The sequence below is a fragment of the Lathamus discolor genome, chromosome 6, assembly GCF_037157495.1.
Source record: "Lathamus discolor isolate bLatDis1 chromosome 6, bLatDis1.hap1, whole genome shotgun sequence".
Lineage (NCBI taxonomy): Eukaryota > Metazoa > Chordata > Aves > Psittaciformes > Psittacidae > Lathamus > Lathamus discolor.
This window is the reverse complement of record NC_088889.1, coordinates 51506017-51528241: the sequence shown is the minus strand read 5'-3', so window position 1 is coordinate 51528241 and position 22225 is coordinate 51506017. Positions and strand designations below refer to the sequence as shown.

Genomic DNA, 22225 nt, shown 5'->3' with positions numbered 1-22225 from the left:
TAAGAGCCTTCTAAGCCTGGTTTTCTAAGGAAAAGAAGATCATGAAATTGTGTTGATTGAGTATCACACAAATAACTCCTGAGTCCATTTGTCACTGTTAGCCTGATTTGACAGATACACACCCTTTCAAAGTCATTAACTTCCTAAAGGTTTTCAAAAGGAATGCATTTAGGTAGCAAATGCCTTCACAGGGAGATAAGACTCCAGCATGATCCCCAACCCCTGTTAGACATCAGAATTCACACAGGAAAGAGACTGTATGAATGGTTCTGCTATGGGAAAAGCTCTAATTGGTGCCCATATAAATCAGACATCAGGTAATACAATCATATCTCTCACACTTGCTATCAGCTCAATAGTTCTGCTTCTCACAGAAATGCCATTTTTTGAAGTCTGTAATTCCCATATCAAATACTCTCCTTTCTTTAAAAGCAATACTGCTTAAAAATACATCCTCGAAGAGCCCTCACAAACTCAGAAGCAGAGATAAGATGTCAATCAGACTGATCAGCTTCTTGAGGAGGTAAGTAACAAAGGAGAATCACAGACATGGAGGCAGTTACTAAAAAATACATTCTGGGCTAAATTTCCTATGTTTTAATTACACAGAAGCAAAATCCATATTGCTGTTCAATCAAATGTTTGTTTGTCATAATTATCCACCTGTTAGACATATGAAAACACACAGCGCACACTGCTGGCTCATGTTCATTTTCTCATTGACCAGCACCCTCAAGGGCTGCTCTGAATCTCTTCTTTGCCCAATCTGTAGCTGTGCCTGGGATTGCTCCAACCCAGGTGTAGGACCTTGCACTTGTTGTGGTTAAACCCATCAAAATCAAACCCAACAAAATCAGCTACTCCTTTCACAAAATTCCCCAGCTTTGGGAGTAAGCTCAGTTACAGCTCTCCTCAAGCTAATAATGTCAGCTGATTGACATAGAAAGAAATGAAGAGGCACCCCTCTGCCTCCACTCTCTGACCAAATTTGGCCAGGGTCACTCAAAGACCATCCAGTGCCCCACAGTGCATTTGAGATCAAGCTGTCCCTTTTTCTAGCTGCCCTGCACACTCGGTCTTCCAGATATTTTGAACATTTGCATAGTTCTTACAAGACATACCTGTGCCACTGAATTTGAAGTGCCAGGAAGGGAAATTATGCAGTAATGAGGCATTTATCATTTTCATTATTTCCCCTCCTTCTTTCTAATTACATCCAAATAATGAAGATTGACTGCTGGCAGTATTACCAATGTGCCAGACCAGCAGTACTCATTCAAGGAGAGATTCCCAAACTGTGGCCCACAAACTACCAACAGCAGCAAAACAGAGCAAGCAATGCACAGGTGGTCCTGGAATTGGATTAAATAGGTTCTTGTTTTTTTCCATGCAGATCTTAGTGCATTTGGTAGTACTACTTGCCACTTCTTTGGCTCTGTGTTTCCATACATTTAGATTTGCAGTTCGTGTCTCAGAGCCAAGATACATCATTCTCAGGGCTGCATCGGTCGGGAATTTCACAGGAACAAATTGGCAAAACAAAGCAAAGTGCCTTGCCTTTGTCTTTGGGCAGGAAGGTAGAAAGCAGAGCTCCAGCTGCTCATCCCAGCTCTAGTGTGTCTGGTAGGTGGCAACTTCCAGGTTTTCAAGCTCTAAGAGGATATTCCCCCTGGGTCTTTGGGAGCCCATCCACTGGAATTAGAGTCTTCACATAAAATTTTGAAGACTCAGAATTCTTCATAAAGCATACAAATTTAGTATCTTTTAACAAGGGAAAGGAGACACATGCATAGACATTATTAATGATAAGTTTGACAAATAATAAACCCCTTTGTTTCTTTTCTTTGGTTTTTTTTTTTGTTGCTCTCTCCTCTCTATAACTAGCCTTCTAACAATAGCATTTTGCAAATGCTGTGCTTTACTGAATTTATTTACTGGTGAAAGCACTACCCAAAGAGTCAGATATAGGTATCCGGTTCTTTGATGAGCAAATCACTACCAATCTAGAATCTCTGAAGGAAAGCAAGAAACACTGGAAACACAAGTACAGTTCTGCGCATTTCCTCTTTTGAGTCTTGGAGGTTTGGGAATTAGAAGTCAGAGAAAGTGGGAATGCTGGCATAAACCAAGGGGAATTAAGGAAATGCCTCTTTTCTTTCTATGGCATTCTCTCAGCAAGGCAAGCAGAGCCTTGGATTACAAGATCACAAGCACAGAAAGAGAATAGTTCACTTTACTGACTGACAGAAATAAACTCTGGATGTTTGGAGGGCAGAATGTGGAAAACAAATGTTCTTCCCTGGGTATTTCACAGTGAAATACAGATATTTCATTATGAAACAAAAATATTCTGCTTTTCAATCACCTGAGGTGATCTTTAGTCTCAAGGGTTCAGCAATTCAACAAAAGAAAATCGAAGTCCATAAAAATGAATGAAGTCAGGCAAGTAGTATATATCAGGTGACAAAAGTTATTTTGGGAGCTTACAAACCAGTGCAATGATACGGCGATGGCTCCTCTGCATCTGGCAGTATTCCAGGAAATGTCCTCTGAATGGCAATACCCATTAGAATGGCAGCACTACTGTCTGATAATGTTTTGCTCACATTTCAGTACGTTAATATGCCAGAGGAGTTGCAAATGCACCAAGAGCAATTTGTACAGGACTCTTCATGGAGAAAAGAGTTATTCTAGGACTATCAGATGTTTTTTTCTACATTAATAGCTGCTGGTCTACTATATCAATGGACTGATTCAGCATCAACTCTGACAAGGCACGTCAGCCTCTGTCACTAGTGAAGGAGCTTTCTGTCCCCTTCAAACATCAGAAAGGGGGGGAGAAATTTGTTCTGTTTTCACAGTTATATGACAGCTTTTAAAGATTTTACAGCATGAGTGCAGCATCCAATCCAATAAAGCTTGCCAGGAACATTTAAAACCAAAACCTCTGAGATTTTGTTTCTTACAAATTCACTAGACTTATAAGAAAAGGATCTTTTCCTCAGAAATGCAGCACCAATCCCACCAGAACTGCACAAAGCTGAGGACTTTTTCTGCCACTCTGTGGGAAAGATAGCTGAAAGTATTGGGAAACAGGCTGTAAGGATACTCATATGGACTGAAGTTAATGAATAGAAACAGGAAGAAGAAAATGAAAATATGATATTTGAAGGAAATCAAAGCATTTGCTCAAAATAGAGTGAAAACAGGAACAACTTATAATAGGCATTTAATTCATTTAATGCAATGACTGCTCTCAATACATGAAAATAACTGCAGTTATTACGTAGAGGTCAAAGCATGAAAGAAAATTCTTTTTCCAAGGCTATTGTCTGTCACTAATCAACTAGGTAGAGAAGGGGTGGAGGGCAAGGTGGAGACAGCAAAACTTCAAACATGTACACAAAGAGAAATCCCGTCTTCTTACAGATATACCTCTCCTTTAATTTCACAAAGTAAAACATGACAGATAACTGACAACTTGAAAAAATAAAAAATACCAGCAGCACCATCAACCTGTAATCATCCTCAGACTTTTTAATCATTAGAAATGGATTATTTTTTTCTGCCTTTATTAAAGATGGTCAGCTTAAACCAGTACTTTTAAAAAATCATCTCTTTTTAGTTACTTTCTCCACTCTGGGACAGTGAAGAGCTGCATCTATTGTAACTACATGCTGTGCAAACCTCATTTGGACATGATCATCATCAATCACTCCTGCTGTGCAGGTAGCATGTGAAAGGGAAACAAAACAGAAATTGTGCTGCAGGATTTGACAACACCCACTCCCCTGCTTGGATGCTTTAGTTCACGAAGAGTCCAGTTAGCATATGGTTATTTTCTCTTTTGGGGACCCCTTCTTTTCTCTCCCTCCAAGCATTTGAGAATAGCTTTGATGGATTCAGGGGAAAGATAAAGACCTTCTTTCTCAAAGGATTAAGACTTTCCGACTGAAAAGCATGCCAAAGATTATTACTATGTGGCATCTTGCCTTTGTAAATACACACATTACTTGAAGCAGTACTTCTTCTTATCATATGCATACACTTCAGTGGAAGATTAATATTGTAAAAGGAATCAGAATGCAATGAGTACCCTTTGTGACAGTGTCACACATAGCCTTGAAAAGAGCTATTAACACCAGCATCCTATTGCATTTCTCTAGCACACACTTCAACTAGCTGTCAGTGTTATAATCTCAACTAGGGACAGCCAGCAGAGGCACAAGGCTTAAGTGAGCAAGAAAGATAGTGTTTGTCTTTTTCAGAAAGGTCTGGAGCAAGCTGTATCAAATATCAGATAATATTCAGGAATGCAGAAGCAACCAGAGTGAGAGTTGAAAGACAGAACTGCAGCCTTACCAGCACTCTTTCTGCCAGCTAAGGGTATAAAGACAACACCTTCCTTGTGCTTCATAGCTCTTGTTAGTACCATGCCAGTTTACACACTAGTTTATCACATCCTGACTCCTCGGTATGCCTCAGGTCAGCAGAAGTTGCCTCCACTTTGTGATTTCTGGTGCGCCAGCACTGCAGCATGCCTGGTTTTAAACAGCTGTACAGCAGCGCACACTAGAGAACAGCTCTTTCCATCTCACCCAGCCCTCCACATACCTCAAACAATTCATGACAGCATGATCAGTAATACAGAAATGGCAACGTTCAACTGCAAACACCCCTCCCCTCCTTAAGCACCAGGCCAGAAACCGTGTCACTTCCCAATACTCCTTGTTTCCCTCAGCATGCTATTAAACCATTTCATTTAAAGCCACCTCCCGAGGACCTCGCAATAGACCCCTCACATACAAATCTGGATGGGAGACTTTAAATTAGAAAACACTTCCTCTGCACACGCACACACACCCCACATCCCCCCACACCCCCCCCCCACAATCATACTACTCCCTTCTTTACAGGACAAGCAGCATTTATACATAAAACACCCACTGAGCTTCTTTAGTCTCTGTCTACAGCCAATGCTCTGTTTCACAGCAGTAAAATGTCCAAACACCCTGCTGTCAACAGCCACCTCATTTATTAAAAAGATGATGCGGAGACGCACACCTATATGTCCCATCATGGTGTCCTGCTGACATACACACAAGCCTCGTAGTGATGAGCAACATGTGCTCAACTTTGAAACCATAAATGGTTTCAGTGATTTCTCTAAAACTATGCATGACTTTTGAGGCAAGCACATGCAAAAATGAAAGATCAGCACAACAAAAGGAGTGTAAGGCTCTCATTGGAGCAAAGTGATAAAGATATTAATACAACTGGTCTCTAAAACACATTCTTTTGCCTTGTATCAGTTTTAAAATATATCTGAAGGCCAGGAAAACGTGAACTAAACACTCAGTACGTTGTCCACACAATTTACAAGGCCACAGAAAGTGCAGCCTAGGCACCACTTTCTTTGACTTCCAAGTTCGAACATCTGAGTTCAAAAGCAGCAACAAGTTTACCTTCCGTCTTAGTAAGCAGACACAAATGCAATCAGCTCACAGCTTCAAACATGTACTTACCCAAAAGAGAAGGTTGAAGACAAACATTAGGTACTTGATACACTGCAGGCAGTTGTGAGCCATGCTGCACCTCTTCAGTTCTAGGAGAAAAATAAATGAGAGATCCAGGTAAAAGACAACGTACTTGTTTCCCTTGGGGGTCGTGTACTTAGCCTTGGTGGCCTTAGGGCCTGGGTTGGTGTGGAATCCAAAGAAAGAGTTGCTGGCAGCCCCAAACTGGCCACCATACATGCTGCTGTAGCGACGAAAGGTGCCATTTGGGAAACTGTAATCCTTGCTGTCCAGGGACGGGCTCCTATGATAGGTCGACTCATCGGTGCTAGACCTGCGCATGGTGGCTTCAGCTTGTCCCGTCTCAGCGGCTGCTCTGACAATCGCTGGATGTCAACGGTGTGGGTGAAAGGTTTGTGATTTTCTTTCCTCCTCCTTGCTATGAATCCCCTATTGCTTTGCACCAGCTGTTCTTTTGTCTGCCATCCTGTCAAGGAGTTACACGTGCTGTGCGGCAGCAAAGTTGGTGAACCGAAGTCTGCTTAGCCAGGAGTTAGGGAGCAGCGTGCCTCCACATGAGAAAGACTTCCGCACAAGTAAACATTCCCTCTGGTGTCACAGTCGTCCCTCCCGGCCCACCCCACTACCAGAGAAGAAAAAAAAGAGAGAGATATACTGTACCCAAAGCAAAGAATTTTAAAAAAAGGAAGTGTGACCTCGCTTGGGTTGCAAATGCCATACAAAACCCCAGCTCCATATGCCACACGCAGACAAGAGAGTGCCGCTGCACAAGACTCGCGGGCAAAGGCAGCAATTATCCGAAAGGCCAGCAGCCCCCGTGGCCCTTTCCTCTTCGCCACATCGCTCTGCCCCGAGCCGCCCGGCTCACTTTGAGGATGCTCGTAGCCCCTTCCCGCGGAGGAAGCCTGTGGCCACCCAGCCGCGGAGCTCCATTCACAGCGCGGCCGCCACTCCCCCCTAGCCCCGCGCCAATCGCGCTCCCCGCCCGCCGCAGCGCCGCGCCCCGGCCCGGCCCCGCGCACCCTCCCCTGCCCGCCGCAGCCCCTCCGGCTCCCCCCGTTTCCACCTTTGCGATAAGAAACCGCCCCTCGGCTCCGGGATGCGGCGGGCGCTGCCTCGGCGCAGGCGGGGACGGCGGAGGGAGTCCCCGGGCGCGTCCCTCCCCCGCTCCGAAACTCTTAGCACGGAGCAACCGCTCGGAGATGGAGCCTGGCTTGGCTTTGAAAGGGCTGCCGCGTATACGGGCAGTGCTGCCGAAAGAAACGGGAATAAGTAAGTGCTGTAAAAATGTCTTACGCATAAGCGCTCGGGATGCTCTGGGGGTGTGGGGTTCAGGAGAGGCCATGTTTTCCCTGCCGGAAGGCTTCCTTGTCCTGCTGAAGATCTATCACCAGGATATTCGTAACACATTCCCACGGAATCGTCACTTAGCAAAATGTACGGCCAGCTCATTTTCTTCTCTAGCAGCCTATGTCCCCCTCTCAGATAACCCACTGATTTACTCCGTAAATTGGGGAGCACTTCCCTAAAATCCAGCTACTCCCATAGGCAGCAAAGAGTTGAAAATCCGCCACACGCAACTTTTTCGGAAAGGAAAAAATCTGAATGAACCTGCAGTAATGACAGTATTAACACTCAGGAAAACAAGATCCATCTACCATCTTTGCCCTAAATTCCCTGTGCACTTGATCTCTGTGTGTGCCACTTCCTTATCTGTGCAACAGGCCAGCCTTGTCTCTGCTTTCCTTCTCTCATCCTCTGCCAGCCTTATGATTTTGACTGTAAGCTCACAGACCTAAGCAAGAAGATGGCTGGCTAATATTTCTTAAAATGCTTGCCCCAGCAGAGAATTAATCAAGATGAAAACAGTTTTCTTGCATAAAGCATCTTGCCAGTCTCAGCACAAATCAAGAGATGTAGGCACCAATTACTTAAAGAACAATTTAGTAAAATAGGCTGGTTTTGCATGTAGGCTGAGCAGGTCATCCTCGCAAACCACCCTTTAATTCTGTTAATTTACAAACTGCAAAGCTAGAGTCTAATTATTTCCCTTCATTTCCTCCACAAACTATAAATATACTGGATATACCTGGTGCAAGCTTTAGAGAGAAATAACTTGAGCACAAAACACAAGAGTAATAACTCCTGCACCATCTGTTTCAACAACTTTGGATGACTTAAAGCTTTTCGACTTTTTAATCTCCCCACTTCTAAGAACAGAGATACTTCATAGCCACAATGGAGCTCATTCTCCTGCTCCTCCTCCCTGCTTTCCTGCATGGTATAAACTCTGTCCCCAGAAAGGAGTCCTCCTTTCCTAGGACATAAAAGATGGTCCGAGGCCACTCAGCCTGCATTTCCAAGACATCGCTTATTTCTCCTATTGCATTAAATAGTTCTTTCTTCAGTCATCCTGATCTTTATAGCAACTAGACCAGTCTGGCAATAGAAACCCAAAGGCGATTCAAATATTTTCTATGTCCCCTGTCTATATACAGAAATACCCATGTTCAAAGCTCCATATTAAATGGTAAAAAGAAAACCTGGGTACAGCTCTGTAAACTCATTATGTTGAAATACAGTCAAGTCAGATAATTGATAGTTAATAGGGGTGCCCACAGTATTGCAAGCATGTAACAGAGGCCAAGTTGGCATATTTACTGTAAACTAGACACCTGAAGGCTCAAAAGCAGCTCACTTACTGCTATCTGGATAAGAAAAGGGGTAGAAATCACTTGATTTCACCTTTCCTTAAGGCAAGAAATCATAAATTCCCGAGAGAATGCAGTCCTAAACATGGGTGGAATAATTTATAAACCCAAGGTCTGAGGTGGGAGGCAGAGTTTCTGAGTGCTGCTTTTAAATAAAAAATAATAAACATCACAGTGGGTATATTTCAGGCAGATGCAGAAAAAACACACGGGGATGGCTGAGGTCCCACACAACCCTTACAGTAAAGGGTACTTCTGCCCCAGCCTCCTTTCACCACCATCCCTTAGCACCCCTCATTGAAATGAAAACTTTTCAAATGCATGTTAGTGTAAAATTTAGCTCTCAAGTGATTGCTGCTGTTCTTTGTCACACCAGTATCACCAGCTAATTAGAAACAGTGTCATTTGGGATACAGACATTACACATCTTCAGAATCATTATTTTATGAAATCTTCCACACTAAGAAACCCAGTCAGTCACTCCCCTAAATGGGAAATCTGTGAGATAGCAACAGTACACCGGCAGGCTTGGATGACATTTGATGGATAAAACCCTGCAGGGAATCTGGGGAAAAGCAGTAATAAAAAGAGAAGAGCTGATGTAGTCTACTTTTGTTCATCCCTGATTGGAAGTGGATGAAAGGGGCAGGGACATGCTGGGACCCCTATCAACATTTAAGCCATTACGATAAAGTAATACTTACATGAACTAAGAAGAACAAACATCAGAAGCATTGTGGCACTGGGCCATTATGTGCACAATGGTGACTCAAAGGGGCAGGTGAATTACAGCTTTCACAAAACTGTTTGTTAATGACTGAACCCAAAAACACAGCCTGGACCTAGTGACCTTTGTTCACCTTAGCTTTCCATCTACTTTATCTCTCCCCAACTACATCTATATTCCCATGCTGTGTGGCCAATTCATATTGATCACTGCACACAAGAAAGAAAGCACTGTGCAGTGTTGCTAGCAGTGGTTCAATTTGTAATGATTCTGGTGGCATGTACCATTTACATTGCAACAACTCTGTCCCTGCTGCTCCGATTTGAGGCCTCATAACACTTCGAAACCTCCGAACAGAACCCTATCCCTGAAAGAGGAGAGACAGCACTACAACCGTGTCAGAAGAACTCCAGGCAGTAAACTGTAAAAGGGCCAGGGATCAGCAGAAGAACTGTTAAACTGCTTTACCCCTCATACACTCTCTTAGAACAGCCTCATCAAAGCTTTAACTACCACCTGAAGACACATACCTACACCACACCTACACTTCCCACATCACCTGCATGTGCAGTCACCACGGGTCCTGCACCTTGCTCCTACCTTTCATAGGAAAATCTACTCCCAGTTCCCTTGTCTTCTCACTGCAGTGACCAGTGCTACACAAACACACACATACCACCTTGCAGGGCAGGCAAGGCTGGAGTGAGCTTTGTCTGTGTACTCTGAGCTCAAGTGGTGATAACATGTCAAAACATATTATCCATATTATCCATATACTGAGGATCCCTACAGTGTGTGCCTGTCCCCATGGTTTCACTGAGAGCTGCTTTACAGGGCTCTTCAGCCATCTGCTCGCCTCTGGCTCCTTATTTTTCCAGACCCAGCTGCTGCTTTCCTTGTTCCATGCCCAGGGCTTCCCCTCCTCATGCCCTGCTTTGTGTGACACCTCTAGACCCAAAGGAACCATCAACTGAAAGCAATGGGTATCAGGCCTTCCTTTTATCCATTTTGAATACCGCTTTCTCTTCCTGCTCCATGATTTAACTCTCATGATCACAAAACACCAGCCCCTTCAGATCACACAAAATGCAGCTGCTAACCTCATTAATTAGTCTCATTAGTCCTTTACTGGTTGCACTGGCTTTTCCTCTACTAATGCCTCTTGTCACTGCCTTCAAAACTCTGCATACTTCCATCCTCCTAATGAAATAACCCACTTTGCATTAACTTCAGTAGCCTGCGAGCATCTCATAAAAACTGTTAAGTGATCCATGAAATAAAATAAACTCTAAAAAAACATGTTATTACTGAAATATACTATATAAAAACAGGGCATGTATGTGACAACTGTGCAACAGGAGTGTGTGCAAAGGCATGCGGCATGCCCATGAGAGGTGATAAGTCATTCCCAGCAGTTTCAGGCAACAAAATGTCTAAGATCAAATATTACTACAAGAGTGGGAATTTTTTGTGGTTATTAACTTTGCTCCACACCACAGCTAATGGTGATCAATTGATAAATACACTCTAAATGGTTAACTTTTTAATTTCATGTACAGCGATCACCACATAATAGCATTAATCAAAACTGTTTGGTACTGCCTGTCCCCTTCTTCTGCAACATGCCTACTGAGCAATTTATTCTCTCCTCCCTAGCGCACTCTGCAGCTACTGTTTGGTTTACATTTGATTCAGTGATGCAGGCTTTATAAAAAATGTACCTCTTCCATAGACTAAGAGAAACATTGCCTCTTTTGACTGGAGAGTGAACTGAAGTCCAGGGCCAGGCTGGTTGTTCTGACTCGGAGGAAAAAAAAAAAAGGCAAACTCATGATGGAGTCTTTGATTTGTTTGCTTTTGTATATTCATTGCATGAATATAAACAACTAAAAGTGCAAGGCAAAAGAAAGTGAGAACATGATATTTTTAACCTGACAGCCTTGCTCTGCTGTAGGTCTGCAGTCTCTGCTCAGTCCTGGCCAGTTCTGCTTAGTATCTTCATTGAGGGCAGAGACAGTGCACTGTCAGCAGCTTTGCAGATGACACTAAGCTGAGTAGTGGGGTTGAAATGCCTGAGGGGTAGGATGTATTCAGGGGGATGTGGACAAGCTCAAGAAGTGGGCCCATGTGAACCTCATGAGGTTAATCAATGCCAAGTGCAAGGTCCTGCACCTGGGTCAGGGCACTCCCCAGTATTAATAAAGGCTGCAGGGGTGAAGGGATTGAGAACAGCTCTAGGGGTCAGATTTTAGAGTGTTGCTGGATGCAAAACTACTGTATGTGAGCTGACAGGGTTAGCTTGCAGACCAAAAAGCCAATCATATCCTGGGATGCATTAAAGCAAGTGTGGCCAGCCGGTCAAGGGAGGTGATCCTCCTCCCAGGAGACCCCACCTGGAGTACTGCATCCAGCTCTGGAGTTCTCAGTGTAAGAAAGACATGGACCTGTTGGAGCAGAGGGCCACAAAAATGATCAGAGAGAGGGAACACCTCTCCTATGAGGAAAGGCTGAGAAAGTTGGGATTGTTCAGCCTGGAAAAGAGAAGGCTCCATGGACACCTTACTGTGGGCTTTCAGCACCTGAACAGATGGGGACAAACTTCTTAACAGGGCATGTAGCGATAGGACAAGGGGTAATGGTTTTAAACTAAAAGAGGGGAGATTCAGACTAGATATAGGGAAGAAATCTTTTATGATGAAGTTGGTGAAACACTGGCACAGGTTGCCCAGAGAGGTGGTGGATGCCCCCTCCCTGGAAACATTCAAGGTTGGACTAGATGACTTTTAAAGGTCCATTCCAACCCAAACCACTCTGTGATTCTATGAACATTACTGAAGGATCTAAGGGTTGAGCCAGGGCTGTACAATCATCCTCTATATTTCCATCTACAGGCTAAGCAATGCACAAATCTAGTAACAGCGTCCCTGCATGTCAACCCGCTTTCTGACAGCCCACACAGAACAAGGGAGCAGCAACCAAAGGACTTCCTAAATCCTGCTCTGTGCTAAAAAATTTTGTAGTGTAAAGAGCCTGTGCTGTCACGTGTGGCCAAAGGCTTTCAGAGAGTCAGTGGGTCAAGACTTGAAGTCACAAAGCCAGTTCCTGAACCAAAAGCAAGACATGTCAAAGAAACAAGTAAATCAAATAACCACCAGCCCTAGTCAGGTAGCAGGTCCTCCAGCTCAAGGAGTATTACACCATGGAGTTCTAAGCTACGGATCTCTCAAGAACCTCTTATTGTATGTAAATTTGTATTTAATAATATTAATATTGTAATATTATAATAATATTTAATAATGAAAATTACTTAAATAATTATGAATATTTTTAACAGGTCAAACAGAAAGGAGCATGTGTAACTGAAACCTCAAACTTACCACATACATAAGAAGATCATGACTTCCCCTGCAACTCCTTTAAAGATTTACTGATGTCTCCAACACAACTTCGAAAACATATCCCAGGCAGAAGCAATTTCACTCATACAACAGACTTCAAGGTTAGGGTTTGGTTTATTTGTTCCTTTTCTTTTTTTTTTCTTTTTTTTTTTTCCTTTATAAATAAGGAAATTTGCATGGAAAAAAAAGGACCTTCAATACTTAATAGCTCATCTCCTTCTGCTCACATGCCACCTGAAGTCATGATCTTTGGTTTATGGCATAATTAGTTGCTATGGAAAGAACGTAATCAGAGATGCAGAGAAAATACTTTGGGTATGATTTGCAATGCTCTTTATTTAAGCCTGTGCACAAGTTGCTTGTGCAGAAAACCTCACTGCTTTTTATGTGCTCTCATATGCATAATGGTTCTCATCAGCTCTGCCCATGCATTCAAACATGCTGGTATTGGCACATGCGCTACTTGCACTGGAGGCATTTCCTTCACCCATATTTAAGCACCTACATGTTCAAACAGTGACAAGAGTGTAAATGCACGCAGAACAGCTAGCACCAAGTCAGGGTTAAAAAACCTCAACAAACTCTTCAAAAAATTACTTGGGATGGGCCCCAAACCCCTGTGCACCAGAGAGCTCCCTTGGCACTTGTGCTTCCTGGGCTTTTGTCATCCTGTTCTTTACTAAGGTTTTCTTTTTTCCGATAATAAAAATTTTAGGTAAAGATATTCCCTGTTTCCCCTGCCTATTTAAGTCCTGGATAGAGAGGATTAGTGCTGCAGATGGAAGACAAGCAGTGTCAGTCACTGAACTCCTGCAGAAGCACAAGCCCTGTTCCTGCCAATGCCCTCAGTAATAGAGTGAAAGAACAGAAATAAAGAATCCATCTGACACCCCATATAAGATGACTTGTAGCCCAAAGAAAATCTTTGTCAAGACCCATCTTTGCCGTGTCAGCAGGTCTTAGCAGCACGAATGCAATTTATGTGCTAGTTTTCTTAAAATCAGGTTACTTTCTTTAACCTGAGAAAAGCTGACGTTCAAAGAAATACCACTTCAAACACACACATGATACTCAAGATCTCTGTCAAGTACAAAGCAATCAATCAGACACAAAAATCTTTAAACTACACAAGCATTTTAAAGCAGAAGCAAACAAAACAAAACAATGACTTAGAAAAATTCAAAGTTTCATTAATGTTCCCTAACTAGTGTCTGCCTTTTAACACAGAATCAGAATCATAGAATAGTTAGGGTTGGAAAGGACCTTAAGATCACCTAGTTCCAACACCCCTGCCATGGGCAGGGACATCTCACACTAAACCATGTCACCCAAGGCTTTGTCCAACCTGGCCTTGAACACTGCCAGGGATGGAGCATTCACAACTTCCTTAGGCATCTTCAAGCATTTTGAATATTCAAAATGGATTTTCTTCTTTTCTTGCGTCCTTAGAAGCAGGGCTCAGGTTTTAGAACCATATGAGCATGAAACCAAGTTCATATAACTGTATTTCATTCCTATTTCCAAAGCAGTGAAGGCCCAGCAGCATTCCCTGACCTCACAGGGATCCACGTGCTCAGTACTTTTGAGAATCAGGTCACGGAGAGCCCATTTCGGCAAAGTACTCAACCGTAGTTTTCCCTGCATTGAGATACTCATGTAAGCACACCCTTAAATGCTCTCGTGAGTGGGATTGTACATAAACATGAGAAATGCAGTGTTTAAAAGGCTGCAGATTGAGCTGGACTCTGTATACTGCTACTGTAGTGGAAGGAATTACTCCCTGAACACACATCTTTGAGGCTACTGCTTTGCAGAGCTACCTGCAGAGCTGGCTGGGAGGTGCCTCCAGCCAAAACAAGCAAAGTTAGTTCAGGTGGTTTGAAATGGGGCAAGGAGCTCTCCTTCCAGCAACTCGGTCAACAGATGTGAGCAAGCCCACAAAGACCCCAGGGCAGGATGGAGAAGTGTTCTCCCCTGTAGCACTGCTGGGTCTGTATCTTTCTCTTCATAGCTGAAAGACCTCAATTTGCTCGTAGCTCCCTTAGGCTCCTTCCAAAGTCCTAGCTTAAAGACAAATATGCTTCTTTTTCCAGAAAAGGACTGAAAATAACCTTCCTCAGGGAGCAGTAGATGGCCTTTTCATCTCAAAAGTAACAACTTTTTGGTATAAGCAAACAGACATTATTTTTTACGACACAATGCATTTCTTACAATGCAAGAGAGCTTAAAATTAAAGAACATGCAACAAATTAAAAGAGTATTTGAAAGGAATAACAAACAAAACCACTAGGTAATGATTAAATATTGATATTAAAATGCAATGGACCTGTACAAAGAAAATGCAACTGCCCACATATATTTTTATATATTATGTTATCAGCTATTACCCCTTTTCTTGACATTGCAAAGAATCACAGGGCTAATATCATTTCACATAATAAAAGTAGGTAGCAGCAGATCTCTTATTCCTGACATCTCTGTAACCATTCAGGCAAAAAGAGAGGAGCTTCTGCTATCAAAAAATAAAGAAAGAAGTTCTGGGCAGGAGCACAAGCTTTGCCTTGCTGTTTTGCCATTCTGAGCATTCATAACAATGAACAGTCAAAAATAACTTCAGGAGTGCTACCAGCAGACATGATTTCAACTATATTTTTTTGAACAGATAACACATACAGGTAAACAATTTAAAACAACAGCCTAGGATTTACACCCCTAAAAAACATATTAGTGAGTATAATAGTCATAATGCTTGAAATAAAAATGCTCTTTTAGAAGAAAAAGTATCACCTGCTCTGGAAACCATATATCTGTATTTGCTTGTTCACATCACTACAATCTGGCTCTTTTTATATTTTATTGTCAAAATCTGTAAATAAGCTCATTTCCCTAAGGAAGGGTACATCTACACAGAAAGAAGAGGTATCAGTATTTTAAGACAGCACAGGTATGACTCCGTTTTTGCAAAACGTACCTAAACTCTGTTACCAAGCATAATACAGAGGCCCTAATGAGAGTCATCTAATCATGGGGCTTTGTTTGGACAGAAATAAGGACATAACTTAGAGCTTTAATGACATAAAATGGAAGAGGAGCTGAAATTTAGACGTCCTCATTGAAAAAGTACTTCCAAAGCATCTGTTGAGTCTTTAAAGTCATCATGCATTTTGCACCATTTTGCACACTGGGTAAGAATCTGGATTTAATGAAACCAAATTCATGGCTAAATTTCACCTGAGCAGTGTTTCCTACTGATTTACACTTGGCTTTCAGATATTTCTACTCTCTAAGAAATACTTGGCACAGGACCTTTGCAAAATTTAATCCTGCTAAATCTAAGCCCTATCGTGCATTAAACTGCTAAAAATACAAGGTCAACCTCTTCCGCAGTCCAGCCTCCAAGCAATTGGTTTACTGTGTTATATTTATGGGTATTTTTATGAAGGCAGATTTATATACTAAAAATGATTTCTGCATCAAATCACCAAGAAGCCAACTGAAAAGTGATTAGGATATCTATTGCATTACGGTTTTCAGAACAGCAGGGAAAGTAGAAAGAAGAGCCAGCCCTCCTGATTTCTGTGTTCTGCATTTCTGCCTTCAGACAGGATTTCTTAGTTGATGGGGAAAGACCACCTCCTTAGGAACATATTTTACACATATTTCCACCTATCTGATGACCATATTAAGTTTCTGCATAGCTCTGATATTGCTAATGATATTTCTCTCAAATAATGCATAATTATGAGCCTATAAAACTTTAATTAAGATGCTTTATAGCCTTTTATAATTGTCACCAAAGCCTATGCTGTAGGGTAAAGTGTACTTTTAATTTCTACTTGTTATGTTTACGCTGCGCAAACAGATTCATTACAGTAACAGATAGTTATTATTTCTTAGAAGACTATACAAATCTCCTGTTAGAAGTCTGCATAAAGCAAACAAGTAATTATTTATGTTTGCTTCCATTTTGTTTGGAAGCAGAAAAGCTAAACAAACTGTAACACAACCATAAAAATTCCTACAGGGGTCAAACACTACAAGGCTAAAACCATACCTGTGCTGCTTTCCACATGTCAAGATGCTGAATGTATTTGCAAGAGCAAAAAGTTAAAATACCCAGAAGACAATCATACTCATTGCCTAGCTCAAACAGCATAATGTGTTTGGAGCCTGATCCAAAACACAGTGAAATCATTGCAAGGTGCTCTTCCAGTCTCAACGCCTCAAAAGTCTAGCTGCTCTTAGTCCAGGCAAATCTTGGAGCAAGCTTCTCTCCTCACTGATGCATGGACATCATTGTGAACAGGACTGCTGTAAATTGGTCATACTCAGATGAAATGGCATTCCATTTTTTTTTTTTTATGCAAGACAGAAAGGCAGGAGGGTTGAATCCAGGATTCCCTTCACTACTGTGGAATGGGATTTCTTCATTGCATTTAAGACAGGATAGATATGGCAGGACAGATGTAGCAGGGTATTAAAGCTCCAAGAACTGTGAGGGAAGAAGGGCTGACATCCTCACCAGATCCTGTGAGGGCTCTCTGCTGGCCTGCCAGCTCTGTGGGTCAGACAAGTGATCCCAAAGGCATTCTTCCACACTTACACTTTCAGTCTTAGAACCTGTCCTATAGTGAAATGTGCAGCACCTTTCTTGCCTCACAAAATAACCATGGGAAGAATTTCAACAGACACATACCACTTTCAGAGAAATTTTTAAAATGCAACCCAAAAGAAACGAAGATCACCTTATCAAGCAACTGGAAAAACGTTAAGTGCCAGCAGTGTGAAAGTCCCCTGGCGTGGCCCAGAGAGGGCGCACATTCTCTGCTCCTCTGCCCCGTGTGAAACGAGCAGGACCCACACTGCTGCAGGGCACGGCATCTGCCAGTCTGACAGCAGGTAGTAGCTCCACTACCAGCCGTGACATAGTCCTGGCCTGGCCTTAGCTGCTCCTCCAGCAGCAAACTCTCCTAGAAAGGAAACCAAGCCAAAGTTGGCTTTGGCAAGACAGAGGTGCAAATCTGATTTTCCTTCATGGAGTAAATTACAGATCCTGAAAACTCATGCAGCTGGAAGCTGACAGCTTCAGATGAGAGGAATTTATCATTACTATTTTAGTATGAGAGCAGCTTACTGATTGCAGCTTGACAACTTGAGTTAATTAGTTGATGAAGGGTCTGATGCACACTGGCTGGCTTCACATCTGTTGGACGATGACACAATCGGCAGAATAAAATCCGTACTTAAAAGGTCTTTGGTCTTTTTAATCCTAAACTACAAATCACAAAATCCATATAGCAAAACCTGCAGATCAGAGTAATTACACAAGAGGTTCCCCTTTCCTGGCCCTAGGGACAGCCTGGTCTCTGCTGCTTATTGAAGCTCATAAACAGACAGACATGACTTCAAAAGATCCTCTTTTCTTCCTACAGTCCCAGTGGTACTCAATAATAAGATAACTGGTTTGAACTCAACCTGGCAATGTTCCCCTATGGCTGCTTTGCCCAGCAGGGAAATACCAACTTGCAGGTTTTCTTCTGCTCCTGCCAAACAGCAGGATTTACCCACATTGTCAAAAAGATTATGTCAAGATCATCTGATCCCCCCATCAGACCAATGTGCAGAGCCTCTTGCATCCAAGTTTGCAAAATGGTAAGTTTCTCACTAGTCAGCTTAAATAGCATGTGAAACCATAATGTCCCGTGTTCCTGAGAAGTGGTGGTGGAGAAACACAAATCATAGGAAAGCTGTCTGGGAAGTGATCTACATGAGACTGGAGCCACTGGAAGCCACTAAGCATTGAGGGACAGGGGAAGAACATTGCCTCCTAGGAACAAGAACAGGCCATTGCTGGTAGACCGGGAGCCTTGCATCAGTAGGGGCAGCCAGACATCCACCTGGCTCCACTTGTAATCAGTGGCATAGCTATCAATCTTTCTGTGGCCCTATTTCTTAGCACACAGAAAAGCATTTTTTTCCTCTACCTTTCATATCCACATTTTGCACTTTTCAGGGCACAGCCTTCTTCCAAGTCCTTTTTTACTTATCACCTAGGAAGATGAACTGCACTTCTAGGAGCTCTCTTAAATCAAAAGCAAAAAAGGAAACTCCAAGGGTCACCAAGATGTCTGAAATGTTGTAAACCAAAGGCTGCTTGAGAGCAATCAAGAGAAAGGGGGTCACTTCCTTTAGATGAAGACAATGAAATTTCAAGACAAGCAGCTCTTGTCACTTGAAGCGATGAGCAGAGTGTATAACTCAGCACTCATCTCACCTGGGCATCCTGAGCTATGAAAGGGGCTGCAGAGAAAGGCACACAGCTATGGGCACAGCAGCCAATGTTTATTAAGAGATGTGCATGACAAACAGAAACGGCTGAGTAGAAGACACTACAAGGCTTTACTAGTTTAATTCTGGCATGTTTTAATCTTGTTTTGTTCATCCACACGACTCTGTTGATAGAGTCTGCATTCCTGTATCAGAAACATTTTGGTCCTGAATCCCTGCTTATCTACACTTCTAGAAATACCATAAAAGCAGATGAATATTTTTTTTGTGTATAGGACTATTTCCTCTCAGTTTGAGAGCAGTTTAAAGAATTGGCTTCAACGACTTTGCTGTGATTTAAGTTTATTTTTTGACCATGCTGAGCTCTGACAGAAGAGAGGCTCCAGTGAGAGCCATACTTTTTCCTGCCTCCATTAGGATGCTATTGAAAATCTTGGGATGAATCAGGACAGCATAGGTGCTGCACACTGAGTTTAAAAGCAAAACGTTCTACTGCAATAATGTTTGAGCAGTTAGGGCACCTCAAAGATGATTTTTTGTTATTATGCTCTAAACAAAAAACCACTTTCCATGTTGACATTAATTTCGATAACACAGCTTTCAAAACAAAACTACCCCAAAATTCAATAGACTACACCCAGGATGGCAATGGCTCAAAATTAGAAGCAGCATGTTGGCATTTTTCCCAGAAAAAGAAATATATATTTGTATGTATATGTACAGGCACCTTTTATTTTTCACAAGATCAATGCAGCTCTGGGGGTTATTCCCACCTCACTCAGCAAGAGGCAGGGACAGGCTAGTAGTTGCAGTGTATGAAACCTTAGGCATGAGAAGAAGCTTGTTTACCTGACCAACTGTGTGTGTGCATCAGAAGTAGTTAGCAGCATGGCACTCTTAAATCTATGATGCTGAAGCCTTATCCTTCCTATCCAAGACAGACACCTTAGCTTGAGGGCTGCATGTCTCATCTCAGTGCTTCCAAGACAGAATTATTAGGCTACAATAAGCAAGCTCCTAATAGCAAGTTGATGAGACTAAAGGAATCCCCTTGGTCATCCCCAGCCAGTTGTGAACAAATTCCTGTACTAGCAGCAAGGTTAGCTAGATTTTTCTGTAGGAGCAGGTTACAGAAGCTTCTTATTTTAAATCCTCCACCAAGTCTACTGTGATGATGTCTGCAGCTCTCTTTGAACAAGCAAGAAGTGCAGAAGAATATTCTTGCAGTAACAGGGCAGAAGAAATGCAGTTCCACACATACCCTTACAGACTCCTGCATCTGAACACTGTCCAAAAATTAATTACATGGCATGACAAGCTCTGACAATTAGCTAACTAGACTGCTTGATGGCTAGGATTTTAAATAAGGATCTTTCAAGGGAGAAACTCTGCAACTGTCACAACAGCCTGAGCTGTCATGAAAGCATAGCACCAATGAGACAGCCCTACAGGCTTCACAACTGCAACTGCAAAGGGAAGAAAAGATCCCGGGGGATCTTTTCCCCCGGGAAAGTAGTAGGGGGACCTACTTAACTACACCTGTACCTCACATTCATCATCAGGCCATCCCCCTTGCAAGGGGGTGGAACAGAGGAAGACTTGGGTCTTCTCCAGGCTACAGTTGGCCCTCATGAAGCAGCAGGGGAAGCCAGCATCACCATCTGCTCTCACTGGGGCTGGAAGAGGCACTCTGTCACACCACGTTAGGCAGGGGTCACAGGCAACGCATGCAAACACAATCAGTCCTGTCCAGTGTGACAGCAGGTCCAGCAGCCTTGACGCCAGCTAGACCCAAAAATGCACTGCCTCCAGAATCTCCTGCATATTTACTCTGAAGGCTGCTGCTCCTCCACCTCATCACTGAAGGGGAATTTTGGCGAAGGGCTTTTGCTGCCATACACCACTTGTGCAGACTTCTCTGATGGCTGCTCTTGAAAATCAGTGTTTCATTCACACAGCTCTTGCCTCTTTTGGGTAAAAAAACAACGCTCCCACTTTTGCAGTTTTCTCCCTTTGCATGCAAAGGGAAGGGATGAAGCAGCAAGGATTTCAGGAGAGTAAATAATCACAGTGACTTGACAGCAAGTAAATCAGCACTTTGTAGTGTTCATGGCAACAGTTTCTGGCATCACAGGAGAAGAAACAATTCATTACACAACAAATAAACCATGATCTTGCATTTACAAGGCAGATTTTCAATGCAGCCAATTACTGTATATGTAATGGTGACTAAAAGTCTTATGTTACCATTTACAGATCACCTATGAGATGACTGGGTTTTATCAGTGTATCTTTTTTTATGATAAAGGATCAAGGAATGTATTAAATAGGGAAGATGGGTTTCAGTAGAAGATGGAAGCCTGTTTCCCTCCTATACATGTGAAAATCTTTTGTCTCTTCATGCTCCTTCAAAAGGAGAGTGACCATCAAGTTGAGGGAGGTGAGTCCCCTCCTCTACTCTGCTTTCATGAGACCACACCTGCAGTTCTGCATTCAGCTCCAGGGCCCACAACACAAGAGGGGTGTGGACCTGTTGGAGTGAGTCCAGAGAAGGCCATGAAGATGCTCCAAGGGCTGGAGCACCTCCTGTATGGAGACTGGCTGAGAGAGTTGGGTTGTTCAGCCTCGAGAAAACTTCAGGGAAGACCTTATAGCCTTCCAGTACCTAAAGGTGCTTACAAGAAAACTAGAGAGGGACTTTTTACAAGGGCATGTAGTGAAAGGACAAAGGCAAATAGCTTTAAACTGAAAGAGAGTAGATTAGTTACAAGGACGTTCTTTTTTTTGAGGGTGGTGAGACACTGGAACAGGTTGTCCAGAAGAGTTGTCTGCCCCATCCCTGGCAGTGCTCAAGGCCAAGCTGGATGGGGCTTGGAGCAACCTGGTCTAGTGGAAGGTGTCTATGCCAGTGGCAGGGTGGTTGGAACTAGGCGAATTTTATGGTCAATTCCAACCCAAAGCATTTTATGATAGACAAGGGGTAATGGGTTCAAATTTAAACAGGGGAAGTTTAGATTACATATAAGGAAGAATTTCTTTACTGTGAGGGTGGTGAGGCACTGGAGTGGGTTGCCCAAAGAAGTTGTGAATGCTCCATCCCTGGTGGTGTTCAAGGCCAGGTTGGACAGAGCCTTGGGTGACATGGTCTGGTGTGAGGCATCCCTGCCCATGGACAGGTCGCAAGCCGTGGTCACAGCCCAAGCTGTGACCTGCCAGCTCAAATTTCTTCTTTAGAATCAAGGATCAAATCTCTACCTAGATCTGCTTTCAACATTCCATGCTAATTAACCATTGGTTTTTGATACAAATCCCTCAGAGGCTCATGCTCCTCAGTCATGAATCAGATATATAAGCAACATTCTCAGCCTGCAAAATAACTACAAGGAAATCAAAAGCACTGGATGGGTTTACATCAATTGAGAACCCAGACAACAATCTTCAAACTGCAGAGGCTTCTGCTCAGGCAAAGTGCCACCACTGGAGTGTTTCTCCCCATCTATGTGCTGCCTTTTTCATTTCTGCTAGAAAATATCTGCAGCAGCATTTCTGAACTGTGCCCTAGGA

At 42.9% G+C, this 22225-nt stretch overlaps 1 protein-coding gene across 11 annotated transcripts in view; it reads right to left on the bottom strand.

Annotated features, from left to right (window-relative positions):
* The window catches only part of TSPAN4 (tetraspanin 4), a 470914-nt gene that overhangs the window by 211447 nt on the left and 237242 nt on the right, over nucleotides 1–22225 (bottom strand). For 9 of the 11 annotated variants that reach the window (XM_065682689.1, XM_065682693.1, XM_065682684.1 and 6 more), the window contains one exon: nucleotides 5526–5605. In XM_065682689.1, coding sequence (XP_065538761.1) covers nucleotides 5526–5588 — 63 coding nt within the window. In that variant the 5' untranslated portion in view covers nucleotides 5589–5605. Of the gene's footprint in view, nucleotides 1–5525; nucleotides 6121–22225 lie in introns of those variants that run through there. The other 2 variants (XR_010613489.1, XM_065682682.1) reach the window with 1 other exon arrangement.